Here is a 25,787-nt window from a genome sequence, read left to right as displayed (position 1 = left end):
TCTTACTCGCGTGCGGACTATTGTCCACTATCGTCTACTTGCACCAGGCTGCCGGTGTCACCCCGGACATAAACCCCCTCTTGCCCCAAGCACATCGACTGGCCAGTGCAGTGTCTCTATCCGACCTCGACTATGCACGAAACAATACGCCCGCGACAATGTCTTCCAGCTCCCAGCACGCCAGGAAATGGTCGACGATGCCGATCGACACGAATGCGGCCCCGTTCTTGAGCCTCGACTACGAGGATGAGGTTGTTTACGAGGACGACCAACGCCAAACTATCAAACACGCCTCCATTTGTGGGCTGGTCGAGCAACTGACACGCCATGATCGGCTAGATGTCTCGTTCAACGAGACCTTCCTTATGACCTACCCGACCTTCGTCTGCGGCCGGGAACTCTTTGAGATTCTCCTCCAACGACTGAACATGCCACCACCTCCAGGCCTCAGCGACTCTGACCTCTCACGTTGGACCGAACAGAAGCAGAAGACTGTCCGCTTCCGCGTCATCAACATACTCAAGACCTGGCTGGAGCGGTACTGGATGGAACCACCAACTGAATCAACAATGGACTTCCTCCGGCACATCCACGCCCACGTCCAACCTCTCGCCAACGTTCCCACTGCCTCGCAACTCATCACCATTATCGAGCACCGTTTGAAGGGTCAAGACATCCTCAAACGTTACATGACTCCTCCAAACAGCACGGTGCCGAAACCAGTCACCCCGAGGAACATGAAGAAGCTCAAGTTCCTCGACCTCGACCCGATGGAGATCGCTCGCCAACTCACCATCATCGAGTCACGTCTCTTCGCTCGGATCAAACCTACCGAGTGTCTCAACAAGTCATGGCAGAAGAAAGATACCGATAGACCACCATCTATTCCTCCCTCACGCCGCACCAGCACCAGCACAACCAGCAGCACCAGTTCTATCGAACGCACTACCGGTGTCAACGCCACGATCTTACATTCCAACCAACTCGCCAACTGGGTGGGAGAGATGATCCTGGCCCACGATGAGATGAAGAAGCGTGTCTCTACGATCAAGCAGTTTGTCAATATTGCCGACGTATGCCCTCCCTTATTCTAATACTCTCATCACACATGCTAACGCCCTATGCTATCAACAGAACTGCCGCTCCCTCAACAACTTCGCAACCATGATGTCCATAATCTCCGGCCTGGCCACAAGCCCGATCTACCGTCTCCATCGCACCTGGACGCAAGTGAGCCCCAAGACGCGCAAACTCCTCGAAGACATGCAGAGCCTCATGTCCAGCGACAAGAACTTCATCAAGTACCGAGAAAAGCTCCGCGCAGCAGGCCCACCACGCATCCCCTTCCTCGGTATGCATCCTAACCCCCTCCCCGCCTCCTTTCCAACTAAATCGTACCATACTAACCCCTACTCATAATATAGGAACCTACCTAACCGATCTCACCTTCATCGAAGACGGCATTCCAAGTCACACCCCGCCCCCGAACGTGATGATAAACTTCAGCAAGCGGATCAAAGTCGCTGACATCTTGCGCGAGATTGAAAGCTGCCAGGCTGTCGGGTACAGTTTGCTTCCCGTGCCCGAGATACAGGAGTTTATTGTCCGGAATGTGCAGGCTGCGGGGGGTGATGTCGAGGGCATGTATGAGAGGAGTTTGGCGTTGGAGCCGAGGATGGCTGGTGAGGAGAAGATGAATATGGGGCAGTTGGGGGTGGGTATGGTAGGGATGAATATGGGGAGGGGAGGGTATATATCTACGGGAAGTCATATGAGTTCGGTGGTTATTGCCAGTATGGCTTTGCGGTAGTTGGGGTAAGACAAGGGGGGAGGGCTTATGAGGTATGATGTTACGAGGTTATTGATATGGTTTGGTTTGGAGTACTAGGTGTTTCAGGACTTTTCTTTGGTATCGTCCTTTATGGTTAAGGTGGCTCCTTCGGATCTTTATGAGATAGCATATTGTAGTCGATTGAAGATAGGCTTCCGCACTATGTCTATTGCAAACTTTGTTTTATAATAAAGCCTCCAGACAGTATCTGGGGCTAATTAATATTCTCTCTTCAACCACATGAAATGCACAGCACATCCATTCAGTCAGACATAAGTCGAAATCCCCACAGCAGGTACATCAACAAAAATACAGAACCAAAGCAATAAATCTAAACAACACTCCCCATCCCGACAGGGAGCGACACCCTTCAAACCCATAAACCATACATAATACACAAGAACGAAACCAAGAACCGAAATCCCAATCCCAAAAACACAAGCGCACCTACTCAACCGCAATCCTCACCTGATCAAAATCAACAACAGCCCTGAACTCCCTAAACTTCACATAGACAGTAACAACAACACCCCGACCATTATACTCTGCCTCTCCCGGAGGCACTTTAACGGTAAAGGACGAAGTCTTGGGACCGGGGAACCGTTCACGGAATGCCTCCATGTTGGCGAAGCGAATAGCCACGGCGTCGACGTATGCCTTATCGGTTTCAAAGTCAACGGCGACGGAGGTTATGTTGGGGTTCTCGCGTGGTGGAGCGGGGAGGATGAAGTGCACGGCGCCCTGCTTTGCATCGGGTCTGGATGGCTGCACGATGGCGCCGCCTCTGTCCGGGCGGATTTTGAGGGCCGGGTCGGCGATGGCGCCGGAGCCGGGGCCTTGGAGCCAGATAGCCATTTTGGTTGTGTGTGGGGGGAGGTGGTGGGATGTGTGTGGCTTTAGGTGTTGTTAGTTTGGGGGATGTGTTTGGTGGAGAGGGTATGGGTTGTACTTACACTTGTTTTGGTTGTAGGTTGAATGAGGTCTGATTGTCTTGTAGTAGTAAAGGATGTTGTTTGATCGCTAAGTGCTATCTGGGATAAGACCAGACAGGACAGGGACTTATATAAGTATTTGAAAAGGATACTGAGTTAGCATCATTGTCCATTGATCGTTGTATGAAGGATACCCAAGAGAGTCGAGGCTCGAGAAGGGCGACGTTGTCCACTTTCCATTAGCTGGTGAATCAGCTTGCAGTGTGTTGTAGAGTGGGCATTGGTGAGCAATTTTGGAACGAGGCGACCAATTGATGTGAACACATTGTGATGCTAAGGGCTTAGTTTATCTTGTCATCCAAGAAGTTTCTGTACGTGGTGAGAAGAAGAAACAAATTATGAAGAAGGCGAATGCATATGGGATAGTTTGTTACGTGAGGCAAAGTATGAACAGCCTCCTCTTGACTACAGCATTAACAGAGGTAATATAGGCACGTGACTACTTGTCCCTGAGCTATAGTGTTAAAGTCACCCAAAACCCCCGGTCGCACGTATTAAATCGGACATTATAACCTACAAACAGGCGTAGATCGACAGGAGAAGGCAAGGCCTGCCTGGTAGCAATATTCGCGTTCCATAATGGTTGGGTAGAAATGCGGCCTTACGATGAAATGTGGTCTCCATGAACAGATACAACGACACGTGCAAGTCCCCATTCCCACCCAATGTATGAGGCAGTGGGCACATATAATTAGCTCGCGAATGCTGATCCGGATGCGCTGTTCAGCAAGGCTGAGGGTCCAAGTGTGGGTATCCCTCGGCCAAGTGTCGGTGAAGCTGACAAAGCGGGTAGCGAGGGCAAAGAATGAGGAATTTGAGAGAAACTAATGGTCTTGATCAGTAGCACTATGTAGGCACCCAATAGTGACTCACGGGTCTAATGTTCTATCACGGTGCGCATCATTGCCTATCTATTGTTTGAAACATGTTGGAGCGCTATAAGAAGTCGAGAACATTTATCCCTAGAATGGGGTTAAGCGAGTCCCCGACACCGACCAGTTCACAGGACCAGAAGACAAAATCACAGAATTGGTTTGTGTATAATTCTATTTGTATGAATAAATCTAGCATAATGATTGCAGCCCAATATCCAAACCTAACTCAATATACACTCGCGCATATGCGCCATACTACATGGCGGTGACTTCAAAGTCATAATACATGGGTATCTTGAGCAATGACTCCAGTAAGCAATATCAACAAGAAGGGGAGAACTGTAAAGCTCTCAGGGGAATAGACATCTACAAATGCCTGAATGAGGAAGGAGACGTCACGATTGGGTGAGCTGCCTCTGGCTCCGACGAGCCTTTTCAATAGCGCAGTGGCCAAGTCGGATCAACTCAGCCACGAAATCCGTGACTGTTTGCATATGTGCAATCTCTACTTCCGACGTGCGTCGTCGTCGCACGTCCCTGACAAGGTCCGGGACCACCTTCAGTAGATGTAGATCTTCTTCGACATATGGATCAAGTGGGTTCGCTAAAATGCTGCAAAATATGGTGAGGATGGCGGACATGGGATAGAAGATAATCATCCTAGGTGCCATGTTAGTACTGATAGATCGGGCCATGATAAATCATATGACAACGCACCAAAAAGCCTCAGGACGCACTGAGCCAATGACCGTACGAAGAAAATGCAGCGAGGACCGACTAGCCTCCACGGCTAGGAGCATGCTTGAATTCACACCCTCCATCATTCCGTTCTGGCAACTTCTCCATTGTTGACCCCAGGCTTCACATCGACCACTGGCGCGATGGATGGTGCACATCATATAATGATATTCCAGTCGGATGACAATCGGTTGCATGCGGTATATTGGTATCGGATGCTGTTCCTGGAAAGTCCCGAGGGTTGGACGGTGCCCGGGTGGTACATTTAGGCGCCATTGTTCAAGTTCGTCGTCAAGCTCGCGGATATCTTGCAGCAGTTGGGCGTCGGACTTGCGCAGCGCTTTGGCAGAGTAGAGTGTCCGGTAGGTTTTAGACTTGAGCATCGTCAGTCGTAGATCCCCCGGAAAGATGGGTATGGTCATGTCGTCGTAGCGGATAGGATTGCCCTCCGTGCTGGGGTATTGAATTTCGGTATAATTCGGTGGAAGTGTGAGATCGCAGTAGTCATCGTGGATAACTGGCGGTTGGCCGGACCGGAAACATATCTCCTTGTCGAAGCCATAACAGAGCCAGAATAAGCGACGAAGCATTCGTTGAGATCGCCATTTCCGGTCCTGGGGATCTTTTGAGGACTCTCGGAACGCGTCTACCGTCTCGCTTGTCTCTCCACCAAGCATGAACATGACCCGACATGCCATGGAATGAAATTGGTTGGCTAATTGTAGTTCGCCTGTGAATGTTCGGTATATAGCCTGGAGTCGCAATCAATGAGATCGGTGCTTGGCCGTGAGTGGGTGGGGTCAGTCCTCACCTGCATAACCATGGTTTGTAACGTAGGTACACTGACATCGTGCAGAATATACGGGAGAAGGCTTTGTGCCTTGGCAGCATAGACTGGAGGATCTACCGGGGGAAGACTTGGGGACGGATCAAGCTCGGCAATGAATGAAAGGAATGCAAAGATACACGCTCTAGCCCGGGCATATTCCACAGGCGGCGGCCCTTGACATGGTCGATACGCGAGCTCCACGGTATCCCGGAAGAGAACCTCATCCACCACCGGAAAGACCATACGTTCACCAGAAGTGAAGAAGTGGCTCACGTACTGTTCCACCAACGACCGGTCTGGAAGGTCCGGTGTGACAGAGTGGTTGTAACCATTCTGCGGGTGGGGAGTCGTCAGGTGAGGGACCTGGTTTGGGTACTTGTGCGACCAGACATCCTCGAATGTGCCAGGCTCTCCAGTACAGGACTGCACCCACTCGTGCCCAGATTGTGAGAAGCAAGGGATACCACTATATGACCGAATCTCACCCACATAGTGACCGGCAAAGTGGATCTTCCCGAACAGTAGGCCACTACTAGGAGCCGGATTATCCGTTTGAATAGGCAGCTCCGACGACCCAGCCAAGCTCGGAGACTGTTCAGTATCCAGATGGCCTTTCTCCAGTAAGGAAAGACAGTTCCTTGGGTGCTGTGTGGTCGAGATCGACCGTGTGAGAAGCTCTTCAAGCTTCCGCACCCTGTCCTCCAGGTCTTCCTGGTGAGGTCGTCTCAAAGGTCTGAGGAGTTAGTGGCATGCCACATGGAACAAAACATACAATCTCACCTCGGATTGGCGGGTTGAGTGGTTTTCTTTCGTTTGTTTCCGCCAACAGGCCTATCAAAGGTACAATCCAGATTATGGTGGCGGCACCAATTACAGGGGACAGATGTATCACATTGGATCTGACCCGCGGGAAAGGTTAATAGACTATTGCAAATTGGACTGAAAGTGGACACCCGAAGCGCAACCTACTTTTCTCCGATGGCACGAGTCACAGGCCCGAGCAGTACGCCGAAGGGGCACATACCGATCCCCCTCGGGGGTAGGGCTGGACTCCGGCACGCGCGCCTGCATGTTACAATGTCGATCCAAGGGATCCCAGGGACAAAAGCGCGAGTGGGGTCCAATCAGCAAAAATGACAGCAGGTGCTATGGACCGCCTAAGGCAAGAGCTAAACCGAGCAATGGGATGTCAATGGGGCTGCGCGCATATCCGCACAGCAGAACATGACAATCCCTTTGAGGTTTGACGCGCCACCGAGACATCCGGCTCGGTCCTGCCGCTTAGTCATCGGTACCGGCCACGGGCTCTCCGGTAACCCAATTGGGATATCCTTTCAATGTATGCCATATCATGATGATACGAAAAACAATTGAGAAAGTTGGAGGATTGTACTGGACATATGTACGTTCAGTTGCCCGGCACAGTTTTTTTTTTTTTCTTTTTAGCTCATGAAAATCTCGGTGGCATCGATGCACTGCCATCATCTCTTTTCGGCAATATCGGGTTCAACCGCCAAAAAGAGGGCCTTGAGCCGCGGCTATTTTAGTGATTTCCGCATTGGGTTTACCGTTAACCAAAGTGCCTCGGACTGTCTCAGCTAGACACACATTATTTGCTGCGTGGCCTGATTGTTAACTCCGAGCTGCCAGTGGGCCTGACAGGGTCACATTTATGCACCTGAAATGAAGGGCTCGAGGAAAGGACATAATTATGCAGACATATGCTATGTCATGTTGTCCACCCGGAGGACCACGTTAAGCCATTGCTATGGTTATGAATGAGGCAGCTATCTATGTCTACGACCTATTCTCCCATCGGATACCTTGTTCTGCACCACCATTTATCCTTCACTTCTGAAGACAATCATCCTGCCACCGGTGTTTCTGCTCAAAGCCCAACAACTCCTTCATCTTTTTATTAGTCACTGGGGCCTCCTTCTCCCCCATCTCTCTCGTAATCGGAACATTGGGACACATCTTCTGCAAAAACTCCGTCGTGCTTGAAGTATTCGTAATTTCGTCATTCACCGCATTAAAGACCTGGAATCCCAATCCATCGGTTAAAATGCCCCGTTCAAACATCAGCCCGATATCTCTGGCATCCGTATACGCCCATCCATGCACCTTGTACTGCTCCGGCGAATGCACGTACTCCTCAAACCGACTCCGCATTTCCTCCGGCGCCACAATAGCTCCCAGTCGCATGACATAGATATCAGTCCCGAACCGCCGAGCAAAGCTCCGCGCCGTACGTTCCCCGATAACTTTCGTTAGACCATACACGTCCATCGGGTTCGTATCTACCTCCTCGTCAACCGGGAACGAAGGATAATCGACATCCCCTTCTGCAAAAGCAACCCCGTATGCGCAGAGTGAACTGGCAGTTATGATCTTCGGTACGCCTATCCGACATGCAGCTTCGATCACATTATAGGTGGAGAGAGTATTGCCTCGAAATGTCTCGTTATCAGGGACGATCATGTTCCGTGCGTACCCAGCTAGATGAATGACGGCATCGGGGACCCAGCGGAGGGGTTCACGGAAGGGTTCGGTGAGATGGAAATGGGAGTGCAGGGCGCCATGGACTTGACCATTGTCGGTGAGGTCAACTTTGAGGGTATGGACTTTGTTACTGAGGGGAGTGGGAAGTGGGTTCAGGTCCAGGTTGAGGATGTCGTAGTTTTGGGTGAGGAGGTGGGCAATGATAAATTGGCCGGCTTTACCGGAGCCACCGGTGATGATGATGCGTTTGGACATAGTGGTGGATGTAAAGGGGTGATCTTTAGAAGTTGAAGGGTAGTTTGGGACATGTTGTGAACAGGAACTGCTGCTGCCTTGGTGTCAGTGGTTTTGTTGCTGGTGCGGGGGTTCGTGGGGTGTCGGGGAATGTCCGGGGAAAGGGCTTTTGGAGTGGTTTATTGGATTTCTGGTTCGCGGTGGGACCATCATTACCCATTGTAGATTATACAACTGCGTAGTACTCCATAGTCCGTAACAATATCACTTTGTAATTATATACCAGGAAAGACATATCTTCAACTGACAGAAGGATCCAATCGCAATGCAGGATTTATCCAGAAAAGATACTCCGGCGCCAATAAGAATGTTTGGCCCCCGAAACTTGCAGCTAAAATCTCACATGACCATCCATGCCCCTCGCGATCCCTCACCGTCTCGCAAGTCGCCTCAACTCATCTCAACTCGCAAACTCTAGCATCGCAAGTTCTATTTTATCGCTGCTTATATTGGGAGACAGACTATATTCTTCCAACCTCCAACCCTAATACTCCTCACTCTACACCACCTTCAGAATGTTCCCTCCCGAACCCCGCCCCCGCATCGCCTGCTTCCACGGCGGTGGCTCCAAAGGCGAAATCTACAAGATTCAATGTTCGCGCCTCGCCAACTTGCTCGAAAACGACTTTGAATTCGTATTTTTCGACGGTCCCTACACTCGCGACGCCGGTCCCGGCGTCCTCCCCGCCTTCCGCGGCTACGAGCCATACAAATCATGGGTGACGAATGACAGCGACGGCAAGGAACTCGTTGATGGAAGTGGATATGACGATGTTGGCCGGGACGGGATCGAGAGGGTTCTGAAGCTGATGGTGCAAAATGACCGAGAGCAAGACGAGCCAGCCGGTCCATGGGTGGGTGCTATGGGATTTAGTCAAGGAACCAGAGTTGTAGGGGGATTGTTGTTGGATCAGCAACGCAGAGCTGCCTCGGGCTGGGATGCGAATGAGGGGATCCAGTTGAAATTCGGTGTTTGTTGCATGGGGGCCGGGGCACCGCTGGAATCGGAGGTTTCGAAACGTACGTTTGCTTATTTTTCCTATCTGTTAACGTTTCTTCACGGAGTAATGATCGCCTGTGAGAAGTGCTGCCTTCTTCCTGCCCAATCCAGGCAGCTTTTGTCAAGGACATACTGACATGTTGCAGACTTCAACTTTGAAGATAACACAGTCTCGCTGCCTACATTGCATGTCCACGGGCTCAAGGACTGGGTACTGCCGCTCAGCCGACTCCAGTACGCGAAATATTATGACTCGAAAACCAAGAAATTGTACGAGGTAGATTACCATCACGCCATGCCTTGGAATACGCACGAGGTACAGAAATTGGCGGATCTAATACGGCAGATATTTAAGGAGAATGCCTGAAACTGCGTGTGGCAGTGCTAGCTCGGGAGGAGTTGTCTTGTGGATATGGCAGTGGAGATGGAGATCGGATAATGGAATATTCAACGCCGGATCATAAATCATGCGAACAGATTTCAGGTTAAACTCTTATAATAAAGATAGACATTGATTAGTATTCAAGATAGCTGTTATCAGCTGTCAACTGGCAGAGCGGGTTGGCAAATTAAAACAGCACAGGAACCATTTTCCGGCTGTCTCCGTAGTCTTGATCACAGTGCAAACCGCCATCATGGTGCCTGCAACCACATGGTCCACGCGAGTTGAAAACAATGAAAACATTACTGAAAACATTGAAAACAAGGTTGAAAACACTGAAAACAATGAAAACAGGGGATAGGGCCACGACCCTAGTCACGACACAAGGGGTAACTATTTAAATGCGACCGTAAAATAGAATGCAGCTCTTGCAACTATCACAGCTGGACATCCTGGCATGGTTTTATACTCCCTACACGAGTAGCCATCGTTGTCATGATCAGCGAACGGCAAAGAATCCCAACTTCATATAAAAAGAAGCACTTTGCTCAAGGAAACTCAAACTTCCTTAGGAAGGTTCCTGCTTCCCTGTTTTCAGTCAGAAACCAGGGAAGCCACCCGACTGGTCGGTATGTCACTATTCGCCTCCCCCTCTCCATGATCAACACCATTACAGTCCTATGATGTCCGACATCCCTTACTTAAATATTGTTCACTTTTTTCTCTGTGGTGAAAAAAAATTGTACCTATTCAAGACGGGTCTCTGACAGGCTTCTACCATTCACATTTTGTCACATTATCATGTTGTCAACTGCAGCAGCTAACATCAATGCTTGCTAGGAATCATCCCGTCCCGTCCACATCTACCAGTATAGATAGGAATTGCATGCGATCGCAAATTCTCATTAGCGATATAACAAATAAATTCACAAATCGAAAATATTCTCAGACCACCGAACTACTAGATCGCACAGTCAGCACAGTAATAGAATCAAAACTCCCACCACAACATCCTCTCATTCTCCAATACCCTCTCCCCATCTTTATCCCCCTTCACAGCAACATCCACCAACACCTTTGCCAAATCATCCACCCAAATCGACGGACCCATTCCAAAGACCAATGTCCTTAAACTCATTCCCCGTGCAAGAACCATCCCCGGTCGGGCAATATACACTTCTACACTTCTGTTCTTATCCTTTTCGTAGTCGGTCAATGCGTTCTCAACTTGTCCCTGTGCATATCCGCCATTAGTACCATGCCCTTCATCCCAACGTAACCCATAAAAACACCCAAAATATCTCGTATGAATAATCAATAAAAGAGAGGGGAAATACCCTAATCTTCCTCGTCTCCCCCGCCATCCACAACGACCTACTCTGATCCCTCTCCGACATCCCTCCGCTCAGATAAACGAAGCGGAACTTCTTCCCCCCTCCTTCAACCGAGGAAGACAAATGTGTGCCGAATGCCCTCATCGCAGCCATCGTGTACTCGATATTGATTCTCCGAGCTGTTTCGGTGTCTCGGGTTCTGTTTACCCCGATCGCCCTATTTTGTTATCCTTTCATTAGCATCATAGATATATTCATTATATCTGTACGGGAGATGGGTTGGAAAGGTATACCAAATACACGCCTCCGCCCCCCTCAGTTCCTGCAATAAACTCTCAGGGTATGTGAGGAAATCATCCACGAGTCTGACCGTGAGCTTGGGGTTACTGGTAGGGAGCGGGCGGCGGGACAGCGCAATGATGGATGTGATGTGGGGGGTTCGGAGACATTGGGTGAGGATTTCCTGGCCGATGAAGCCGGTACTGCCGGTGAGGATTATCTTCATTATAATGCAGTTACACTAGAGAGCTTGAGGATGTGATGTAGTCTGATGTTATGGTGCTTCTTATATTGAATGGGCGTTATTTGGCGTAGATATAATGACAGGCTGTCGGAGATAACGGGGTTAGCTGGACACTGCCACTTTGATCTTCATCAGGCTGGATTGTTAGAGCTACTAGGGTGTGGAAGGACTCTCGTAGTATCTTATGTGCATTGCATTTACGAAGTGAGGATAGACGGGATTTGCACGAGTAGGGTTCTATGATTAAAGACGTTGTTGTCAATCGTGATTCGTTATCTTGGGTGATCTAATAATAGGGCATCTAATCAGGTTGTCTCGCTGAAGGAAAAAGCAGATATAAGGATATGTTGCGGGCGCATTTCATCAATCGCAGCCGAAAGGCTACTGATGGCCCGGGTGATACTGGGGACCAGGCTGGTAAGGCGCACCCGGTTGCTGATATTGAGGATTCGACTGATTTGGGGCACCATGTTGGTGCTGCGGATCACCCGGATACTGGTATTGCGGACCAGGGCCTTGTTGAGGTCCTTGCTGATATTGAGGCCCAGACTGGTACTGGGGCTCGGGTTGATACTGCGGACCAGGACCAGACTCGGGCCTAGGCGGATATTGAGGGCCTGGTTGATATGGTGCTCCCTCGCCTGGAGCCGCCCCAGTATGAACCATCTGAGTATGCTGAAGATCCTCAGGTGCATAATCACTAGGACTCGGTCCCATGGGCGCTTGCACTCCAGCAGGAGCCTGGTCAAAGTTGGCATCACCCTGCGCGGAACGAATGGTGTGCGTCAACATTCGCACGGACGGGTTATCCGTGCGCACATGGCCCGTCAGGATCTCTTTGACAGGAATCTTCCGACCGTAGAACCTCTCATTCTCATCATTTCGTTCAATAACAATTGTTCCATCGATCTGCACCCCCGCATAGAAACCCCGACTCTTGACATAACACCAAATCGGCGCCCGGCGCTTGTGCACCTCCGACTCCAACACTCCGCCCATGCCAATCGGGCCCGCGGCAACAGTAATCTCGCTGCCCAGGGTCACTCTGACCTTGGTGAATGCTTCCAACGCCTCGTAGGTATTGATAACCATCACGCAGTCGTAGATATCCGCACCAACAAGGAATCCCAAACCAGCTGTGTGCAACAAGATTCCGGAAGGTGCACTCCACTCCCCGGTCTCCGGTACCCGGGCAATCAGAATGCCACTGCCACCAGCTCCACTGAACCACAAGCCCGTTCTCATGGCTGTGAACACGACTATTCCCTTGGCCTGCCGGATCACCTCGGAGGGGATCTTTTTCAACACCTTTTGCTTTCCGCGCGGCTTGTCAATTTTCTGTTTCGATGATGATGCTTCGTTGCTGTTGACAGGAGGCGCAGTGTCCGCGGCTGGCTCGTCCACGTAGACTCCATCTTTGCAGAAACTGCGGAGAATACGGGCGACCTTTTCGCTTTCTTTGTCGAGGGTCATGGGCCAGAAAGCTTCGGCACCCAGCTTATTGCTGAGTCGGTTGACGGGGGCGCCTAGCTTGTCGAGGGCACCCCAGGCTTTGTCGAAGCCCATTTTTCCGTAGGTCTTGGTTTTATCCCACATCTTGTGGCTGTTTGTGTTGGTGGGTGGTTGTGACATTGTGAGGGTGTTGGGAGGTTAGGCGGTGATAGGAGGGTATCTTGAGGAAGAGGTGATCTATAGAGGGAGACGGGTATATTTATGTGTGATTCTTGACAGGCAGAGAGGAAACAGGATCCTAAATTTGAATATGGTGATGACTGACGTAGGGCGACGGAAGACTCAAAAATGAAGGCATCAACAATGGCGGGGCATCTGCGACCCGCGGGTCCCGCTATTTTGAGTGGCTAAGCCTTCGGGATGTCGTAATCGTATTTGCTTGCTTATTATTGTTGTACTAGGCTGCTACATTCTAGGACGGAGATGGCATTTGTGGCTGAAGGGGCTGTGTTAGTCAACAACAATCCATTGACGAGAAGACCCCTGAAACGCGATACCCGAATATTTTTGTTTCTGCCTGAGGAAGGCCTCTCCTGTGCACTTTCGATTTCAATCCTTGTTTGTCGCTGAAAGCCTTTGATGTTCGTTTTCATGCGCGCACCACTAAGATTGACCCCTCTGGCCTTCCCTCTGCATGCGAGTTCCGATGGCTATATATTCCGCACTCTTATTCAACTTTCCTCATCGTGTCTTCAGCTCTAGACTCAATTTCAACATCTGGTCCCCTTCTGGATTCCATAATTTTCCTTTCTTCTTTATCCTTATCGTTGTATTCCTGCTTCTCGATCTTCATCTCACTTATATCTTCCATTATGTCTTAGACGACATTATGCTCTGTTTTTGAAACCGGCACTGTAATAATTTCCATGTGTTTGCTATTAATGATCATGAGTTACTTTGTATATCCAGTACTGGTACTATTGAACATACACAAAAAGATTATTTACCCCATGTGCATTTTTATCTGTCGTAGATACAGTTACTTGGCTAAGATAGTATAATGGGTGTCTTGCAGCCTCGAATAGGCAAAAGATGATCTTCAAGGCTGCTCTGATCAGAAGCGCAAAAGCCTAGACTTGCTATCTAGCTGTGTACGTCACAATTCCGTCTGATGTAAGCGCTAACATGGGAGAACAAGCATCGTGATGTGTGGACCAGCCGGGAGATCTTCCTTTCTCGGTCAAACCACAGTGTGAAATCAGACGGGGGCCAAGCTACATCCACCTGATTTGACTCTACAAATGCATAGTAAACCTTCTATTGCAGTCAGGCGCTGTTTACTCATCCTTCAGAGGTGATTTCGATGTCTTAGTGCCGATTTGGTTACCGTGTTTGGATATAACAGCGGTAGAGGCATTGCCCCGAAGAATGCTTATCTTCACAAAGTCGTCAAATCAGGCACCGTCTATCTATCCTGCCCTCAGTTACTCTTATCAATAGCCCTACCATTGGTCAGCCTCGTCAGGAACATCGGGCACATAATTAAGCCTTGATCCTTTCCGTGGTGGCAAGCTAGCCGTGAGGTAATTTCCTTTCTAGTCTCTTAGTTGCATGATACATAGAGCCGAGTTCATTATGTATTTGAACTTTCCAGCTGGTACAGTAGGTTACCAAGATGAATGCTAGTTGGAGATCCCCTGGGCGTTCTAATCACTTCAACAGCTGGATACAGTGTCTAGCACAACTAGAATCTTTAGAGGTAAAGGGACCGAAAATCAGAACTTGACCAATACGCATGAACTCCGATCGCCCCCAAAATTCCCTGGAGATTGGTAACCGTAAGTAGCAAGTAACTGCTAGGCAGCCGAATTGTTTGTCTAGTATCCTTGTAAGTACATTATCAGCGAGCTAATAGAAGCAGTCCGCAATATTGCCAACGGGAATGGGCCAGCCAACATTGGAAGGATGTTAAGTGAGATTATGGGAGCAAACACGGAGCTGAGGTAAGTTACTTGTGGACGAAATGGAGGCCAGTTCCGGAACGAATCACTCATACAAGAATGGTATACCTGCGAATACAGATTAAACATCACATATTTTTATGAGATACGTCAGACATGAGCGTATAGCTTACTTATTTCACATTCAAGTCTAGTCAGTCATCCAATGGGAGTCACGTATGGACCTGATAAGGAAACAAACTGTGTGCGAAGAAGCAGTAGTTGTTAAGGGACCAGCCAACTGGATGAAAATTCTCTCTCACGTGTAAAAGTACCTACTGTAAACATTAGGCGTCCACAGTCTTCCTTCTGTCCGAAGACATGATAGCAAATGAGCGACTAGCTCAAATAATCTTTCTTCCATCGTACCAGTGACTATGGGATCACAAAAGGTATAAATAAGCCAGAGGGTAGAAACCTCTCCAGCTCATCAGACTTCATACCTAATTTCACCTTCAACATGGCTGGCAACCCCCAATCTATCTTGAAATGGCTTAGCCTATTCGCCATGGTGCTGGGAGCATTCAGTGGCGAGACTGATGAGCTATTTCTGGACCTTGATGTTGATCAAGTTGCAAACGGAACGGCAGGTTCGTGGATTCAAGCCCCGTGGGGTGAATCATATGTGTCTGCCGTACGTGAAAGTCGTTACGGTGATGCCGTATGGGCGCGGTATCATATGGATGGTCGAGCTGTGGGCAACATCATCGAAGCAGACAACACTACTGTGACAAAGGAGCTGCTTGACGATGCCACGGGCTACAGGCTCGGCAATACGGAACTCTACAACCAAGTGGCCACCAGATACAACACCACTAGCTCGAACGACGGACATCGGGAACTTGTCGACATTATCATCGGTGTTCTAGGTGAAGACCTCAAGGCTCTTGAAAAGCGGGATGTGACCTACACTATCAAGTGCAGCAGCTCAAATCTAGCCCCACGTAGTTCTTGCTACGAGTTGCTTCAGGACATGAACCAGTACCAAACAGACCTTGGCTCAACGCGTACAATTGACTACTATGGTGGTTGCTGGTTCAGGGTCGGGCCTCATGGCAGTGGAGCCGATCTTACGTGGTATAAAGCACATGCGGTTGGAAAACTTATATACGATGATTGCCCACGAACCAAAGCTTGTTGTTCAACCGTATATGTTTCGGGTTACTCGCCTAAGAACTCGGGGCACCGCAAGCTGTGTTTGAGCTCGAAGTCCACTGGTTGCTAGTGATTCGGCTTTTTCGGTCTAAAGATATCTGGTTTGCAGGTAGGACTCACCATGTCACTTCTCAGACTTTTCTAAAAAACCACATGTCCATCTAAATATTTGAGCATTAAGATGAACTGACGTTCTGGATAGGACGTCTTGACCAGAATAACGCCGATCCCTCGCCAATGAGCCTTGGACACTTGGCAACCGAAGGAATAGGAACGGAGCATCAGTAGGGGTTACTTGAAGGTTATTTGGTATATTGCAACATTGTATCTATCAAAGATGTTGTCACTTCAGAGGTTGATAGTATGAAAGAATGTAGCGAGAGTACTTCGACATGAGCCAGGTGCATATCTATTATTGTCCACAGTTCTTAGTCGGAGAATGTAGTTGAAAGGCTCCATAAAGCGGAGCTAAACCCCCCAAATGTTTCTCAATACAAGACCCCCTTTTGCGGCAGCTAAACCTATTGATACGCTACAAGGGGGGAAGACGGGGGCATATCGGCCACCCATGATCAGTGCGCTGGTGAGCATTTCTAGTGCCTAATCCCACCCCATCTTAGATTTTGCACTCACTTAAATGGATCATGAGAACTAGGGGGAAACAGTTGCCAGGTGCCACAGAACTTATCCTTTCACCAGTGATTGTTACTTACGGAGGTGTAGAAATTGAGGAGTGCAGCGCCCACGAGAGTCTAGGCAGAGACGCTTATCAGGCACCAATCGAATAAGCGGGTGTACGTATTAACCTGCGGAAACATAAATGCCTTCTTGTTCCCACCCTCCATGCACATACGCAACGTCATCTTGGCCCAAGATTTCTTCGTTCTTGCTTCTTCTTTCAGACATCACAAGAGTACTATACTCCGCCAAGCTCCCCAGTCGCTATGAAACCATCCCTACCTGAACAAATATTCCTCGATATTCCCATCGCAGACGTCATCAACAAAACGACGAAAAGACAACTAGTCGAGCCATGGGCATCTCGGTACTGCACAGCCATCGCTGAAAAACGCTATGGTGATGCGATTTGGGCGCGATACCATATAGATGGACGCGCCAAAGATGGTATCTATACCAATCTGCGCGATAATGGCGATGGGCCATTTGAACTACACGAAACTAGCGTTTACGACGTGATCATGGAAGATGCCCGAGAGCTTGCAGAAGGTGATCCGGAACTTTATAGCGAGACACTTCGATTCTATCGCGATTCTAGTCCAAGTGACGGTCGACGGGATATTATTGATGGACTCTTCAGGATAGGATCGTCATGTCTAGCTAGTGGGTGAGGTGAGTGGGAGTCAATATGCTGCTACAGGTAAACCATGTCTCCCAGCTACAGTCGTCGTTGTTGATTTCAAATCCACTTACTGATCCCGGCGTGCTTGATACTTTAGTTCTTAGATGAATCGTCTACTTTTGCCTTTTAGTGCTGAATCCTGTTGTCTCAAATGAATGATTTCCTAGATACAACTTAAAGTAAAAGCAACTAAGATATGGCCATTAATATTAGGCATTCTATGGCTCCTCCTTTCCCTGTAAATCACGAGGGTAAAATACAAGTGTAGATCTTCATCTAGTCACTCGGGCTTCGAATAGGGTCCTTCTCCCCACTCTCCACACTCTTAAGGAACTCCCTGGCAGCATCCGGATCATCCTTGAACACATGCTCCGCCACCATCCGTTGCGGCGTCTCCCCCATCCACTGGAACAACGAAAAGTCGCGGAACCGGTCCGCCCGGAAGATCTCCAGCACCTCGACCTCCTCGTCATCACTGAGGTTCTCAATAAAATGACCCATGTTGCGAGGAACAATGCCCACATCTCCGGCTACGTAGTCAAACGTACGAGCGTTGCCCTCGGCGGCAAAGATGGTCACTCGCGCCCGACCGCGCTTGAAGTAGGACCATTCATCTGCATTGGGATGCCAGTGCATCTCCCGGATAGCTCCCGGGTGGATGGTCAGATGGGCGGCCGCGACGGTCTTGGAGATGGGAAAGTTGGACGAGTCAGTGATGCGCACCTCTCCGCCAGAGGTATGCTCTGGTTTTTGTGCGAGCATCTTATGCGTGAAGCGCTGCTTGGATGCTTTGAAGTTGCGGGGGAGCTCTTTGGGAATAGATTCCGGGACGGAGCCCTGGAATATATACTTTTCAGATTGCGGAATATTCTTGAATGTTTGTGGGCGCATGCGAAAGTTCCCAGCGAGGACGGACTTGGGTGTATGTGCTGTTGTGTAGCATTGTTAGTATACTTTGAGGAGGTTGTACAGGAGCAAGCACGACCGACATACCCATCCAGTCGGTCAACAAGAACGTGGACTCTTCGGAAAAGTTCCCATCATCGAAGATCAGTAGGAACTCGGTGCCATTGGGACCGAGACCCTGGAGGGAATGGGGATGGCCCGATGGGAAGTACCAGAGGTCACCCTCCTCCAGATCGTCGATGAAGCTACCGCCCTCCAGGTCAAGGCCGGTTACTCGTACACGTCCGGCCAGCACATACGCCCACTCTGCTTCCCGATGCCAGTGCAGCTCGCGGATGACACCCTCATCCAAGCGCATGTTCACTCCAGCAAGTTCCTTGCTCGTGGGAAGCTCGCGTACAGTAGTCTGACGTGTCCAACCGCCCTCCTGCAATGCATTAGTCTTATCGCTTGACATACAGGGACACTCAAACGACTTACCTCAATGCGGATGTGAGAGTCTGCAAAGCTCCACCGCATGTTGGGCATGTTGCCATGGTCTGTGCTCGGGGGACGGAGCATGTCGGGGTTCTGGCGCTCACGGTCCTTGTTGCGGGGTCCCATGATGGTGGCTCCGTCTCCCATGCGCCAGGGCAAGGGTTCATGGCCTTCCCCGATCGCATCTACCTTGTGGTCATAGGGGTCGCGATGATCGGGGGTGAATGGCTTGTCCTGGAAGAAAATGGATGGGGATGAAGCGGGAATCTGCAATAGTTGCTGGTATGCTTCGTTAGGGACCGGGCCTCCATGACTGGGATAGAGGAGGGCGGCCACGGTCGCGAAACTCAGCAACAGCCGACGTGGTGACAGGGGTAGCTGCATCTTTGCAATCTACTAGGAATGCTTGGTCTCCAGATCTCTGTCTCTGCCTTTGCGACCGTGGAAACCGACCATTCTTATATTCCTTGGCTGAGGGGGTGGGTCAGAGCAAGCTTGATATCAATGGAAATTCTCTCATATCCGACTCTTCCGGGCGACCAGTGACGTGGATTCCAGAAAGCAAGAAATAGACGCAAGGGTGGAACCTCGTCTGGGGTCAAAAAGCCCGAACAAAGCTTGGTAGTAATGCTTGTTTGGGGAGAAGGGGGAATCCATTGGCCCCAACCATTCAGCCCTACAGGGCCGGGCACTCAACGTCATTGGATCTGCGCCGACGTCACGCGCGATGGATCAGAGTCTCGCTCTTTCTTTCTCCACTCATCTCCAACTCTTTTCCCCCCCTCATCTCCCACTGCCGTCTTAACCGTGGACGAACTATTAAGTCCCTGCTAGCTGTCGCTATTCACATCGCTATTTGAGACACTCATTTGGAATATTACTTGCTGCCTAGTTTGCGCGCTCGGGCATTCCCAGGCCACCCAATTCTTCCCTTCCCCTCTCGTGTTTCCCACACACACAGAGAGACCATCCACCAACCTTCACTCTCGACCATGGCGCACGAAACCGCGCACTACCAGGAATTTCCCGCCCATGAGAACGATCCTCTCCTGGGACACCGGGGACCTGGCCCCAAACCTTCCCCCCTGAGCCAACTGCGCCGCCATCTCCGCACCGAAGTCGACCCGCACCGAGCAGACCTTCTCCTCATTTTCTGCTACGTCATCACGGGTCTCCTGGACAGTTCTGCCGTGTTTATCTGGGGCTCCTTTGTGAGCATGCAGACCGGCAACACAGTATACTTTGGACTAGGGCTGGCCGGGGTGGATGAGAGTCAACGGTGGCTTAAATCGCTCATCTCGATCGGCAGTTTCTGCATCGGCTCCTTTTTCTTCGCCGTGTTACACCGCCTGTTTCACACACCGCGCCAACGGTCCGCCCTGACTCTGTCCTTCTCCCTGCAAATGATTTGTGTTGCTGTCGCTGCGAGTATTGTCACCATGCAGCACACCGGCAAGACCGATCCTCTGACGTGGAAAATTGGTGTGCCGTTGGCGTTGGTCGCGTTCCAGAGTAGTGGCCAGGCTGTGTCGAGTCGCGTGTTGAAGTGTAGTAGTTTGACGAGTGTTGTCCTTACTAGTATCTATTGTGATTTGTTCTCGTCACCGGCACTGACCTCTTGCAGTGTGCTTAAGGCGCCTGATGAGTGGAGGCGGTTGGGGGCTGTGGTGGGGATGTTGATTGGAATTGTGGCGGGTGGCTTGTGGGCGAGGAGTGAGGTTGGATTATCGGGCGCACTTTGGACTGCTGTAGTGTTGAAGGGGATGATTGCAGCTGCATGGATGTTGTGGAAGACGAAGGAGGTTGATGATGAGTGGGCTGCTTGATACTGGGGAGACATATTACTAGTAGTATTGTGGTCTAGTCATTTGGCGCTAGAAATCGCGCGTGGGGCAACGCACAGCATCCAGCAGGCAGTTATTTCTAAACATAGTGCTTTACTTCCTATAATAGGCTGAGATATAGACTGGGAGCGATAACAGTAGTTATGGCTCTAGTACACGAGATGTTGACGCACAGCTGATGTAGTCGCTTAATTCCACTAAATTATAGCGTCCATTGACCTGTCCTATCGCCAGTTTGATTACACAGCAGCATCTCAATAAACAACCTCAATGCACCTTCCCAAATGGAAACAAAACAGGGAAAATGAGTCAAATACTTTGTTAGCCATCGCGGAGAAATTCCCGCCCGGGACAATGCAAGGAATTTTCAATTATAGTGCAGTCTTTGTCGGTTCAAGTTGTCTCCCCTCAATTAACTGGAATAGAGTTAAACCCCTCATTCCCCGCACGAAGCCATCCACTCAATCTCAACTAATAGTAAAACTCGCCATCCAGACTGACCCACTGCGCGATAATTATCCCTGATAAGCGGATCGCGCTATCTTGATGCATCCTTTATCGCCCAGCTTGCTTGGATAACACGACAAAACATGTACTCGGGCGAGAGAGCCGACATCTCGGAGGTCAAGGCCGAACTGCTATGCGGGCAGGGCTTAAGAACATTTATTTAGCTTTAGAACATGTCACTAGAAATAGACATTTGACCTGTGGCATTATCTCAGATTTCTCAATTGTTCATCTAGACTCTGACATAATGACAACTCAAACCAGCACAATCACACAGACGGGAACCACTCCCCCTTCCTTCTTCGAGACAGCCCCGTTCATTCCTCCCGATGCTATATTTGCTCTAACTGCAGAGTACAATGCCGACACCTTCCCCCAGAAAGTGAACCTCGGGCAAGGAACCTACCGCGATGAGAATGGACAGCCGTGGGTTCTACCTTCGGTGCGGAAGAGTCGCGAGATGCTCGTTGGACAGGGTCTGAATCATGAGTATCTGCCGATCTTGGGTCTTCAAGCTTTTCGCCAGGCGGCAAGTAAGATGGCATTAGGCTCTGGACTATACGAGAGGATTCAAACTAGGGTAAGTCCCAGTCACGGAAACCCCAGACGTTGGTCGTATCACACCCTCTGACATGACCAACGAAGCTCGCAACCTGCCAAGGCCTCTCTGGCACCGGGTCTCTTCATCTAGCAGGCCTACTTCTTCGAAGCTGTCGTGCCCCCTTGCCGAAGATCTACATCCCCAGTCCCACATGGTCGAACCATCACCAAGTCTTCTCCTCCCTCGGGTTCACCTGCGAATCCTTCGGGTACTACGACGACGCCCAGAAGAATCTAGATATCGACAGCTACTACTCTGCCCTGAAACGGGCGGAACCAGGCTCGGTCGTTATTCTTCACGCGTGCGCGCATAATCCGACCGGCTGTGATCCTAGCAAAGAGCAATGGAAGGAAGTCGGTCGTATCATCAAGGAAAAGGGACTTTTCCCTCTCTTTGATGCTGCTTACCTCGGTTTCAATTCAGGCAATATCGATGATGACGCTTTTGCGATTCGGTATTTTGTTGATGAATTGGACCTGGAGGCGGGTGTATGTCTGTCGTTCGCGAAGAATATGGGGCTATATGGTGAGAATGTTATTCCTCTGTGACGTTGTCATTTGGTTTGGGGCTAATGGTTTGCTAGGAGAGCGCACGGGTTGTCTATTCTTCGTAGCTCAGACAGACAAAGCTGCTACCAATACACAGTCGGTGCTGGAGATGCTGCAGCGGTCTGAAGTCTCGAATCCACCTGCTTATGGCGCCAAAATTGCTGCAACCATCTTGTCGGATCGGGAGCTCAAAGCGCTCTGGTACAAGGATCTCGAGACCATGAGTGGCCGGATCCGGGCAATGCGGAGGGCTCTGTATGACTCCTTGAATAACAATGGTGAGTTGAATCTTGATATGCATTTGAGCAGTTTCTGATAAATGTGCAGGTGCACCTGGTAACTGGGATCACTTGATCCGCCAGTCGGGCATGTTTGGGTTCTTGGGTCTTGCACCGGATGTCGTTCAGGAGCTCAAGGGTAAGTTCTTTAGGATTGACCCTCATGATATCTTACTAACTCCATTCGATGCAGTGCAATATCATATCTACATGGCAAGCAACTCGCGAGTCTCTATTGCTGGACTCAACGATAAGAATGTGGAGTACGTGGGTCGCTCGATTGCCCAGTGTCTGAAGAGCAAATAGAAGAAGCAGTGTGCTACATAGCAAAATAAGCATTATCTTTTAAAGCAGTCTAGAAAACCCATCCAGGATATAAATTCATCAATTCCCCATTAATATACCCAGACATTTCCAACCCACCAACCACCTAAGCCAACACCTTCCTCACCAATTCCACCCTACACACCACAGATATCAGCAACACAATCAACAAAACCAGAAGAAAAAGTGAGGGTAACTCACACCGCAAACGTCCCCGCGGAAACAGGCATCGCCCTCGCCAACGCGGGCCCAATCCCGAAGAACAACCCACCTACCCCCTCCCCTCTCCAAGTCATCCTCACAGCCTCCCTAAATCCCTTAAATCTCTGGTCTTTCCCAAACCCATCACTCTGCATCTTACTCTTAATCACATCGACTGGATGACTCAACAACCACAACATCTCCCCCGCCAACCCCCCACACACGGCAATCTGCCAACTAGGTAACTCGTCCCTCCTTTTCCCCTGTCTCTGCGCCGCAAGGCCTAAGAACCCCTCGTAGGACGCGAACCAGACTCCGATGCCGTGGCCTTCGCGGATAAGTGTTGCCACTTGGCCCCGGTATAACCCGTGGAGAATCCCCGCTTGGGAGATTATCTTGCGTGCGCAGTCAAAAGGACCGGTGTAGAGGGCGAGGGAGCCGTGGGGTTGGGTTTGTAGGCGGATCCGGATGTGTTCGATTGGACCGGAGATGAGGCTGTTGGTTAGGCCGGCGAAGCAGCCCGCCAGGTAGTATTGGGGGAGGGTGGGGGTGGCAGGTTGTGTTGGGTGCGTTTGGTGGTTGTGGTGCTCAATGAGCTGGCGGAAGTAGTGGAATGCGCCGAATTGGATGCTTACCTGTTATTTTATCGGTCAGTGTGTGAGGGTCAGTGATGGGTATGATAGAGGATGAGACTTACGCAGGCGCCGACACCTAGTAAGGGCACGAGTGAGCCCTGGAGTAAAGGATGGTTAGGATAGTTATAGCTGAGTTGTGGTGAGCAACGCACCTTGTAGAATGATAATGGGCCTTCGCGCTTCCAGATTTGCTGAGTTAGGGAGAGAGCGTTGTTGTCTTTGCCTCCTTGGGTTTGGAGGCGGACTTTGACGAGGTCTAGATACCGTTCAGCTTTCTGGGATAGCAGCTATGGCGATGAGATGGGATCTATTTTTAATGAGTACGATGGCACTTACCAAATGGCTGTCCTATAACCCTGTAAGTATACACGCGGCTCCCTGATATAACAGTCATGAGTATAGAGCTTACCAATGACTACCTGCGCAACACCCCCCACTGCTCCCGCAACCAGATCCTTGACCGTATCTCTCCATTTCGACGTATACACCGGCGCTATGCTCGATCCCTCAGCAGATGACATGATGACCGTGCAAGACCAAGCAATCGTATGACTTGCACCTTGCACCTTAGAAGAGTTTCATAGCTTGCAATACTCAGTGCGGGGTATATTCAGATATCGTGAGTTGGCCATAACTAGGGCATTCAGTGATGTTGTTTCGGGTGTCGCACCGATGCCAGTATGCTATCTCGGTATTGTTCCCCGAGGGTGTTCGGCCCGCTCGGCTGCACGTTGGTCCACATGGTAGCTTATTTCTTTGTTCGGGGTGACGGTAGCCGCCGTTTGGGTTATCTTGCTTGTTAGATGAGGGGATTCGTATTTGAGGCGGGGTATGTATGTATCTAATGTACTTAGTCATTTTGTGTGAGTTGTGTGGCCTATGGTTGGTCGTGATACTGAGCATAACAAGTACTTCCAATATAGTCCCGTGATTACCATCTCCAGGCCGCGAGCTGTGTCTTGGAGTCAAATGTCTGTGCAGGGATCAATGCGGTGAAGCGTTTCCAGAATGATGGTAGATTAATGGTATTAATAGAATCTACAAGGCTGGCCACTGACTAGTTGAGCTTCTGGCATGTGGACAAACCCACTGGGGAATATCTTATAGGCCATACCACTGCGCCTCAAAAGCTTTTGCGTCGGGATCGGGGCTCATTCATGTGGCTGATTGGTTAATAGACAGAAGGCGGTGCAAGTAGTATATTGACGTCGAGATCCAGCATAATACTTGGGTACATCGTCGGAATGATGTATAGCATTCTTTCGTTTCTCAATCTTGTCAGCCCTATTGAAGCTGCAAGCAGAGTAGTAGTATTTTTTTCGCGAAATTTCCACGGCCGTATTTGACTAATAAAAGTACATTGTCGTAGTATGTCGCCGCATAATCCATGGTCATATCACTCTGTCAAACAAGTGCAGGTCTGTCAGCGGGATAGAGATATTCCGCGCTGACAGCAGTAGGCATCATTGAAATGTCTTACGTAGGACATAGGTGACGTGGACTAACAGCTCCTACCTGAAGCAGTTAGCAAGAGGCACAATCCCTGCCAAGAAGGACCGACTGATCCTGCACAGTCTGTCACAATCCCTCATTCAATTTCCGTGTGGTAGCAAGGCTGAAGCATGGCAATTGTTGACAACACATGACGAGAAATATTCCAACCTCTTCAAAGACTAATGACTAACCCCTGAATGACCCCCATGAATGTGATGATTCTGCAGAATGGCAATTTTCAAATTGTGGCAGAATAAGCATAAATGCCGACACTATTGCACAGGCTAATTCGAGACTATTTGCTGACTTCCTGCTAGCGTGCCGGGAAATTTCCGTCAGAACGCAGTGGCCAATCGTGCGCCAGATGTTGAGTTATGTAAGCGGCAGCAAGGACTTGCGGTTATCACGTGACAATGACCCTGGATCAGCCGCTTGGCCCATGATCAACAGAAAACAGGGTGCGCCAAGCCAGACAAGGCTGGTCCCTCGTCCCCAATACCGTCCTGTGCTCTTCAGTCCCTCTGTCACTGCGGATCTCAATTCATATTTTCGGTCTTCCTAATACACATCTTGCAATTGCATCTGACGTGAGATGGATTCAGGCATTTGCGTTTCAAGGAGATCTAATTTGATCCCTTCAACACAGCCCTAAGTCTCAGCCTTGCACTGGAGATCACCCACAATCAGGAATCAGGATTTCTTTCA

At 49.9% G+C, this 25,787-nt stretch overlaps 13 protein-coding genes across 13 annotated transcripts; 6 read left to right on the top strand and 7 right to left on the bottom strand.

Moving 5' to 3' along the window:
* Window positions 1-158: 158 nt before the first annotated feature.
* On the top strand, window positions 159-1,810 carry AtWU_03837 (Ras-GEF domain-containing protein; the record flags this gene model as incomplete). The annotated part of the gene is made up of 3 exons (XM_035498948.1): window positions 159-1,073; window positions 1,135-1,351; window positions 1,425-1,810. The coding sequence occupies 3 exons, from the start codon at window positions 159-161 to the stop codon at window positions 1,808-1,810; spliced, it is 1,518 nt and encodes a 505-aa protein (XP_035354841.1).
* Window positions 1,811-2,278: 468 nt separating this feature from the next.
* On the bottom strand, window positions 2,279-2,686 carry AtWU_03836 (glycosyl hydrolase 76 family protein; the record flags this gene model as incomplete). Its single annotated transcript, XM_035498947.1, has 1 exon — window positions 2,279-2,686. The coding sequence occupies one exon, from the start codon at window positions 2,684-2,686 to the stop codon at window positions 2,279-2,281; it is 408 nt and encodes a 135-aa protein (XP_035354840.1).
* Window positions 2,687-4,093: 1,407 nt separating this feature from the next.
* On the bottom strand, window positions 4,094-6,336 carry AtWU_03835 (Zn(II)2Cys6 transcription factor; the record flags this gene model as incomplete). Its single annotated transcript, XM_035498946.1, has 5 exons — window positions 4,094-4,358; window positions 4,416-5,188; window positions 5,248-5,998; window positions 6,046-6,164; window positions 6,235-6,336. The coding sequence occupies 5 exons, from the start codon at window positions 6,334-6,336 to the stop codon at window positions 4,094-4,096; spliced, it is 2,010 nt and encodes a 669-aa protein (XP_035354839.1).
* Window positions 6,337-7,113: 777 nt separating this feature from the next.
* Window positions 7,114-8,022, bottom strand: AtWU_03834 (NAD-dependent epimerase/dehydratase family protein; the record flags this gene model as incomplete). Its single annotated transcript, XM_035498945.1, has 1 exon — window positions 7,114-8,022. The coding sequence occupies one exon, from the start codon at window positions 8,020-8,022 to the stop codon at window positions 7,114-7,116; it is 909 nt and encodes a 302-aa protein (XP_035354838.1).
* A 554-nt stretch (window positions 8,023-8,576) lies between these two features.
* AtWU_03833 (uncharacterized protein) lies at window positions 8,577-9,428 on the top strand (the record flags this gene model as incomplete). Its single annotated transcript, XM_035498944.1, has 2 exons — window positions 8,577-9,081; window positions 9,208-9,428. The coding sequence occupies 2 exons, from the start codon at window positions 8,577-8,579 to the stop codon at window positions 9,426-9,428; spliced, it is 726 nt and encodes a 241-aa protein (XP_035354837.1).
* Window positions 9,429-10,434: 1,006 nt separating this feature from the next.
* Window positions 10,435-11,282, bottom strand: AtWU_03832 (putative nucleoside-diphosphate-sugar epimerase; the record flags this gene model as incomplete). Its single annotated transcript, XM_035498943.1, has 3 exons — window positions 10,435-10,677; window positions 10,781-10,994; window positions 11,071-11,282. 3 exons carry the CDS (start codon window positions 11,280-11,282, stop codon window positions 10,435-10,437), a joined length of 669 nt encoding a protein of 222 aa, XP_035354836.1.
* A 399-nt stretch (window positions 11,283-11,681) lies between these two features.
* Window positions 11,682-12,932, bottom strand: AtWU_03831 (DUF500 and UBA/TS-N domain protein; the record flags this gene model as incomplete). Its single annotated transcript, XM_035498942.1, has 1 exon — window positions 11,682-12,932. The coding sequence occupies one exon, from the start codon at window positions 12,930-12,932 to the stop codon at window positions 11,682-11,684; it is 1,251 nt and encodes a 416-aa protein (XP_035354835.1).
* A 2,280-nt stretch (window positions 12,933-15,212) lies between these two features.
* Window positions 15,213-15,977, top strand: AtWU_03830 (uncharacterized protein; the record flags this gene model as incomplete). The annotated part of the gene is made up of 1 exon (XM_035498941.1): window positions 15,213-15,977. One exon carries the CDS (start codon window positions 15,213-15,215, stop codon window positions 15,975-15,977), a length of 765 nt encoding a protein of 254 aa, XP_035354834.1.
* An 874-nt stretch (window positions 15,978-16,851) lies between these two features.
* On the top strand, window positions 16,852-17,256 carry AtWU_03829 (amino acid adenylation domain protein; the record flags this gene model as incomplete). The annotated part of the gene is made up of 1 exon (XM_035498940.1): window positions 16,852-17,256. One exon carries the CDS (start codon window positions 16,852-16,854, stop codon window positions 17,254-17,256), a length of 405 nt encoding a protein of 134 aa, XP_035354833.1.
* A 287-nt stretch (window positions 17,257-17,543) lies between these two features.
* On the bottom strand, window positions 17,544-19,034 carry AtWU_03828 (oxalate decarboxylase OxdC; the record flags this gene model as incomplete). Its single annotated transcript, XM_035498939.1, has 3 exons — window positions 17,544-18,196; window positions 18,261-18,600; window positions 18,654-19,034. The coding sequence occupies 3 exons, from the start codon at window positions 19,032-19,034 to the stop codon at window positions 17,544-17,546; spliced, it is 1,374 nt and encodes a 457-aa protein (XP_035354832.1).
* Window positions 19,035-19,642: 608 nt separating this feature from the next.
* On the top strand, window positions 19,643-20,476 carry AtWU_03827 (YoaK family protein; the record flags this gene model as incomplete). Its single annotated transcript, XM_035498938.1, has 1 exon — window positions 19,643-20,476. One exon carries the CDS (start codon window positions 19,643-19,645, stop codon window positions 20,474-20,476), a length of 834 nt encoding a protein of 277 aa, XP_035354831.1.
* Window positions 20,477-21,248: 772 nt separating this feature from the next.
* On the top strand, window positions 21,249-22,734 carry AtWU_03826 (aromatic-amino-acid aminotransferase; the record flags this gene model as incomplete). Its single annotated transcript, XM_035498937.1, has 5 exons — window positions 21,249-21,581; window positions 21,647-22,127; window positions 22,186-22,428; window positions 22,478-22,567; window positions 22,622-22,734. 5 exons carry the CDS (start codon window positions 21,249-21,251, stop codon window positions 22,732-22,734), a joined length of 1,260 nt encoding a protein of 419 aa, XP_035354830.1.
* A 215-nt stretch (window positions 22,735-22,949) lies between these two features.
* Window positions 22,950-24,109, bottom strand: AtWU_03825 (mitochondrial carrier; the record flags this gene model as incomplete). The annotated part of the gene is made up of 5 exons (XM_035498936.1): window positions 22,950-23,588; window positions 23,651-23,686; window positions 23,741-23,844; window positions 23,925-23,936; window positions 23,998-24,109. 5 exons carry the CDS (start codon window positions 24,107-24,109, stop codon window positions 22,950-22,952), a joined length of 903 nt encoding a protein of 300 aa, XP_035354829.1.
* Between the last annotated feature and the right edge of the window lie 1,678 nt (window positions 24,110-25,787).

The sequence above is a fragment of the Aspergillus tubingensis genome (genome assembly GCF_013340325.1).
Source record: "Aspergillus tubingensis WU-2223L DNA, scaffold_6, whole genome shotgun sequence".
NCBI lineage: Eukaryota > Fungi > Ascomycota > Eurotiomycetes > Eurotiales > Aspergillaceae > Aspergillus > Aspergillus tubingensis.
The sequence above is the reverse complement of the archived record's forward strand: the minus strand, read 5'-3'. Positions and strand labels throughout refer to the sequence as shown.